The following is a 6,531-nucleotide window of genomic DNA, read 5'->3' as shown; positions in this document are numbered from 1 at the left end:
CACCTTTTTAGTATTTCTGTTTCTGTTTTCCGTGTTTGGTGTACTTTTGTCTTGTTGGATATTCAAGTGCTTTTAAGTAGATATGCCTTTATATGTTTATGAAATACTGTGCAGTTCAAGCAAGGGGGCATTGATCTAATAGTAAGGACATTTTCATTATGAATGTTTGTATTAAGTAGGGGAAAAAAGCTATTATGTCATTGTTTTCATTCTTTTTAGCTATGAGTGCTTGGAATTGGAGTACAAATGCATTTGTGTCACAACCTCATAAAATTATATAGCTCTTTAAGAAAAGAAGGTTGAGGGGGCTGGAGAGATGGCTCAGCAGTTAAGAGCACTGGCTGCTCTTGCGGAAGACAAGGGTTCGAATCCCAACACCCACATTGTGGCTAACCATGTGTAACTCCAGTTCCAGGGGATCTGATGCCCTCTTCTGGCCTTGGGCATTGTACAGCACAGGTGCACTTAACATACATGCAGGCAATACACTCATACACATACAATAAAAAGGGAGGGATGGAGGGAAAAAAGAAAAGAAAAGAAGGTTGAAAGCCAGACATGATGATGCACTCCTTTAATCTCAGCACTTGGGAGTCAGAGGCAGGTGTTTCTCTGAGATTGAGGCCAGCCAGGTCTACATAGTGAGTTGAAGGCCAGCTGGGACCATAGGGAGACCTTGTCTCAAAAGACAGAAAAGGAAAGGAAAGAAGGTCGAGCTGAAGAGATGGCTCAGTGTGTAAAGGCACTTGCCCCACAAGCCTAGTGACTTGAGTTTGATCCCTGGAACCCATGTAAAGGTGAAAGCACAGAAGAACTCTACAGAGTTTTCCTCTGACCTCCGTGTACACACACAAACACGTGAATATTTTTTAAACAGAAGAAAGGAAAGTTGAAGCTGTTTCATGGATATCAGGTGTGCTCAGTGTAACACGCATATCAGGTGTGCTTAATTCATGTGACCTGCCGTCTACTTGGGGCTGTTGGCTGTGAGATACCATAGATGTTTTTAGAATCAGGCCAAAATCCAGTATACATTCTAAGAGGAAAATCCTCTGTGGTGTTACACAAATGCACTTTGGGATGTCAGTGGCCATGGGCTTTCAGTGCCCATATGGTTTCATAGCAGCTCCGTGAAAATGATGTGCCTTCTCTTCAAAGGGGGAATCGCAGCAGGAAGCAGTGGAAAAGGAAGAGGCGCTAAGCGTAAACAGCAGGATGGAGGAACAACAGGGACCACCAAGAAGGCCCGGAGGTGGGACCAGCACCCACCCTACTTATCTCTGTCTGTGGATTTGGTGCTAACAAAGTTCACTAGAAGGGCAAGAACCATATTCTTCAGCATTTCAAGTGTTCCAGGCTAAAAAGCCTGTTTGTTTGTTTGCTTGTTTGTTTGTTTGTTTGTTTGTTTGTTTCGTTGGTTGGTTGGTTAGTTTGACCCCATAATTCTCCTTAAAGGAGCTACTTTCCCATCAATGCTAGGTCATATGGTCTGGATAGTTCATTCCTCTCTTAAGTCCATTGTGGGCCATGACTCGACTAAATTAAACAATATATGCAAACATTTTACTTGAAGCAATTGATTTAAGGATGATGCATGACCCCATGATGGCTTTCCATCAAGACCCAGGCATGAAACATTCATTCATCTTCTGAGATCAAGAGGTCCTCTCTTCCACCACAGACTTGATATCTTGGAAGTGTGAAATCTTGAAAGCTTGCAGCCTTCTTGCACCTGTGAAGAAGGACCCTGTCTGAGAAAGAGACCACCATATAAATGAGAAGGAGTGGAAGTGAAACCTAGTCCTAAAATCATTTCTAGAATACCTGTGTTAAGCAAAAGGCAGGCCAGCCTTCTTGCTGAACTTTTCAGTTACAAAAACCAATCAATTCTCCATATGTAGTAGGTGTTCCTGTCTTGGACTTTTGTTCATTAGTTTATATAGTAATTGTACTATATAGTAGTTGTACTAAAGCGTGCTGAGGATCTGTAAAGTTCATTTGATAGAGTTCTTGCCTAACATGCATAAAGCCTTGGGTTTGGTCCCCTGGCATTACATAAACAAGACCTGTAACCCTAGGACTGGGGAGGTGGAAGTAGGAGAATCCAAGGTCATCCTAGCTACACATTGAGCTGCCAACATGGGTTATTTGACTCCCTGTCTCAAAAATTAAATAAAGGTGGGGCACATCTTTAATCCCAGCACCCAGGAGGCAGAGGCAGGTGGATTTGGGTGATACCGAGGCCATCCTGGTCTACGTAGTGTAGCCTGCTCCAGGCCAGCTGTGGGTACAGGGAGATCGTGCTTCAAACAAACAAAATTAATGTGTTAAAAGAAATCACCCTCAGTCAGGATATCCTGTTCTACCTTTACCCTTAATATGACTGACTCAGTTTTATACAGAACATGTATAAAGAGTCCCCAGGAGTTCAGTCCCTCCAAACTACAGGTAATTTAACCAGTCCTACTTTGCAAAGTATAACTAATCCCTTTTATTATTTTCGTGTTTGCCCTGCAGTGGTGAGGTGATTTATTGGAGTTTTAGAGTTAAGGAAAGCATCAGACTAACAATTCAGAGGCCTTTCTTATAGTCTACACTTGAACTGAGACATTCGTGTTTGCCCTGCAGTGGTGAGGTGATTTATTGGAGTTTTAGAGTTAAGCAAAGCATCAGACTAACAATTCAGAGGCCTTTCTTATAGAGTAGTCTACACTTGAACTGAGACTCTTTTACTTCATTTATTTTCTTCCTTTTTTTAGTGACCCTTTGTTTTCTGCTCAGCGTCTTCCCCCTCATGGCTACCCTTTGGAACACCCGTTCAACAAAGATGGCTATCGGTATATTCTAGCGGAGCCTGATCCCCATGCCCCTGACCCAGAGAAGCTTGAACTTGACTGCTGGGCAGGAAAACCTATTCCTGGAGACCTCTACAGAGCCTGCTTGTATGAACGAGTTTTGTTAGCCCTACATGATCGAGGTATGTAAGTGATCCCATGCACCCAGGATTACTCTGAACTGCTGTCATCAGCTTTATCCAGTCCAGGATCACATCTTAGTGTGTTACCACCTACCCTATCCCTCATCTCTAACTAAATAGATCCAAAATGTGCAGGAAATAATTTCTATCTCTGCCATTTCTTGAAAATTTTAGCCATCTTCTATAGAGTTTTGAACTTTGTAATATTTGACTTACAAAGTAGACTTGCCATTCAGAGAATATCTCTCATTAATTTTCTGGTGAAAATATCTAATCAATGTATACTTAATCAAAAGTAGGAATTTAAATTGGTAAATACTATAGGCTGACACTCTCTGATCTGAAAATTCAAAATACTCTAAAATCATTTGAGTGCTAAATGATGTCAGAAGTTTTGAATTTCAGGTTTAAGACGTTTGGGCTAAGGATGGGTAGCCAGATAGTCTATGCAAATATTCAAAACCCTGAAAGCTGTGAAATCACAAACACTTCTGTCCCTGCACATTTTAGTTAAGCGATTCTAAACCTTAATTTTAATAAAAATTAAAAGACATTGTTTTAACTTTCAGCAATTTTTTTTACTAAAGTCTTTTGCCCCAGGATCCTAAATGATATTTAGTTACTTATCTTTAGTCCTATTGCGTACAGTCTTTTGTTTATGTTTTGTTTTTTGTTTTGTTTTTCCTTAGCTTTGACAGGGTGTAATGTAACCCAGAGTGGCCTCAAACTTGCTGTGTAGCAAACATTGCCTTCAACTCCTAATTCTCCTGCCTCTGCTGCCTCCCAAGTGCTGTTAAAGGCCATAACACCACATTGGCTCTGTTGCAGTCTACACTGTCTTCAGCAGTTCCTCAGCCATTGTTTGTCTGTTAAAACCATGGTGCTTTTCCAGGTATATTTGGTTATGTGGTCAACAGTTGCTTAGTGAAGGTGTAGATGGTCAGCAGGGGACTGGAGAAATGACTCATCAGTTAAGAGCATTGGCGGCTCTTGCAGAGGACCTAAGTGTGATTCCCAGCACCCACATGGTGGCTAATAACCATCCATAACTCTAGTTCAGGGAATCCAGTGCCCTCCTCTAACCTCCATGGGCATCGCGTGACACAGTTGCACTTACACAAATGCAGGTGTTGCACTCATGCTCCTAAAATAAAATTAAAAAAATAAGATGATCAGTAGGAGCTGACCTCTCCACTACTGTCTTTTCCTTTGTGCTTAATAAACATTTTGGTTGTCCCAGCATTTGGGAGCCAGAGGCAGGCAGATCTCTGTGAGATCAAGGCTAGCCTAGTCTCCATAATGAGTTCCAGGCCAGCTTCATGTGCTGTTAAGAGGTGGTAAGACCTTTAGGAGGTGAGGCATTGGAGGATGTTAGGGGCATACTCTTTTGACCCCAGTCCTCTCTCTCTCCTCACTGACCACCATGAAGTGGGCAGCTTAGCTGTGCCCCACATTCTCCATCATGTTCTTGCCTTACCACAGACCCAAAACCAGTCTGGGGAACCAACCAGCCACTGACTATAGACTGACGCTTCGGAAACCATCACCCCAAATATAACTTACTTTTCCTCCTCAAAGTCATTCTATCCCAAGTAGTTTTTCCCCAGGGAAAGAAAGCTAATACACAAACATTTACTTTCTCTAATAAGAAAGTCTCCCAAATGTATCTGTCAGCACCCTGACAAGCAAAATCCTCCAGTTTGAAGGATTAATAAAGGAATTGAGTGGGGTTTGGGAGAACACAAAACAAGGTAAAATACCTGAGGGGCTGGAGAGATGGCTCAGCACCCACATGGCAACGGATACCCATCCTTAGCTCCAGTTCCTGGGGATCTGATCCCTCTTCTGGCCTCCACTGGCATGGGACAAGATGCACTTACATACATAAAGGCAAAACACTCACACACATAAAAATAAAAATAAAAACCTTTATTTAAAAAGGAACAAAGTGGCATACCTCAGGGCTGACAGAGGGGGAGGCTCTGTTGCTATCCTTGGCTCATGAGCTCAGAAGAGTATCGAATGCAGAGGCCAACCTGACTCAGCCGTCGTTTCAGTCAGGGAACATTCCCAGTCCATGGCATCACATCAGGGAGGCACCGGCCTCCTTGCCACCCTCTCCTCACTCTGATTTCCTACAAGTCCCTTCCACTGGCTAAGCCTAAGAGGAGCCAGATGCAAGGGAGCCATGAGGCCAGCCTCCGGGTTCAGAGCAGAGTGGAGGAGGCTGAGAGAGAGAAAGGGGGAAATGGAAATACCCAGTAGGGTATAACATCAGTTCCTTCTGAAGACAGTTCATTTGCATCAGCTTGTTTTAGAGACCTGGAGGGACCTCTGGATCCCGTTCTGTGGCCTTGAGCAATTCACTTCCTCTCCGGGCCTCCTGCTCAGCTCCCAAGCCCTCATCAGAAGTGAAGTGATTCTCAGAATAGTTTCTAAAACTCCTTTCATCTTAGATGCATATGATTCTGGAAGCTGACTAGAGTCCTTTCCAGATGAGGCTGACGTCAGCCTTGAGAACTAACAATGCTTATTTGCTAAAGTGTGTCCAGGCCTTTTCCCCTTACATGTGTGGCTTAGCAGCTGCTCCAGCTTGAACTATTGAGCCACTCCAAGGGAGGAGCAGTCTGTGTTCTTACGAGCTATGCAGGCTCTGGAGAGCTCATATGGCAGTCAATAAGACCAGTCACCCTCCCATCAGTTGGGTGGGCAGGTAATGGGCATGCTCACTTGGTCCCAAAGAAGACCTGAACGAGCCTCAGCAGCTGGCTACAGTTGGTCCCATCCTCAGATTGGCTGCCAGCAACTGTGTAATGATTAGCCAGAAAGTCAAACAATGGAATGTTTGTTTTGAAGTCTCCTGCCCTGGGGCCTACAAGACTTGAGGACAGGCTAAAGGAGAAGTGTCTTCGCGAACATTTCCAGGGCTGAAAACGCAAACCTAAAGGTTTCCCTCTGTTCCCGTCTCTGTATTGGGCTGACCAGGATAAACAATATCGTTTTCTCTCTTTGCCTCATCTTCTCTTAGTCATAAAACTAGCACCTCTCATGATTACTGATGGATTGATTCTAAATGTGTACTCATTTATAGTGTGTGATTTACAGGGTAAAGGGAGGCCCAAAAGGACTTATAGTCCCAGAATCTTTTAAAAACTTCCCAAATTGCTGATTTCTGAATTCTATTGCTGTCTTATTTCTAGCAAAACAATTGGATTCTTGCTGTAAGCACACGCATGCTTGGATGGTGCATGCCTTAAGGCAGGCGGGTGATTCCAGAGCCTATAGGCTTTACACATAAGAAAAACGGTAGGGGGAGTCTGAATGTGAGGCCAGTTGGGGGTGCTAGAGGGCTCAGGACACCCTTCACACCTCTGCCCGGGGTTGTCTACGGAGTTGTCCTGTCAGTGCTCTGAAAACTCAAGTCAACAGAATAATCAGCTAATAACCCACCCAAAGCTTAAGATCTGGACCTTCAAACCCTCAAATGGGACTTGCCTTTCCAGTTACAGAGCAAGAAACAATTGTAGAATATAGTCAGAGGGTGCAGGGGGCGT

At 43.7% G+C, this 6,531-nt stretch overlaps 1 protein-coding gene across 2 annotated transcripts in view; it reads left to right on the top strand.

Moving 5' to 3' along the window:
- The window catches only part of LOC103745772 (set1/Ash2 histone methyltransferase complex subunit ASH2), a gene marked incomplete at its 5' end in the record, with an annotated part of 7,112 nt that extends 3,573 nt beyond the window's left edge, over positions 1–3,539 (top strand). For both annotated transcript variants that reach the window (XM_017801854.1, XM_017801853.1), the window contains 2 exon segments: positions 1,159–1,252; positions 2,760–3,539. In XM_017801854.1, coding sequence (XP_017657343.1) covers positions 1,159–1,252; positions 2,760–2,985 — 320 coding nt within the window.
- Between the last annotated feature and the right edge of the window lie 2,992 nt (positions 3,540–6,531).

Source organism: Nannospalax galili, unplaced genomic scaffold (assembly GCF_000622305.1).
Source record: "Nannospalax galili isolate Female #2095 unplaced genomic scaffold, S.galili_v1.0 scaffold924, whole genome shotgun sequence".
Taxonomy (NCBI): Eukaryota; Metazoa; Chordata; class Mammalia; order Rodentia; family Spalacidae; genus Nannospalax; species Nannospalax galili.
This window is presented reverse-complemented; position numbering and strand designations above follow the sequence as displayed.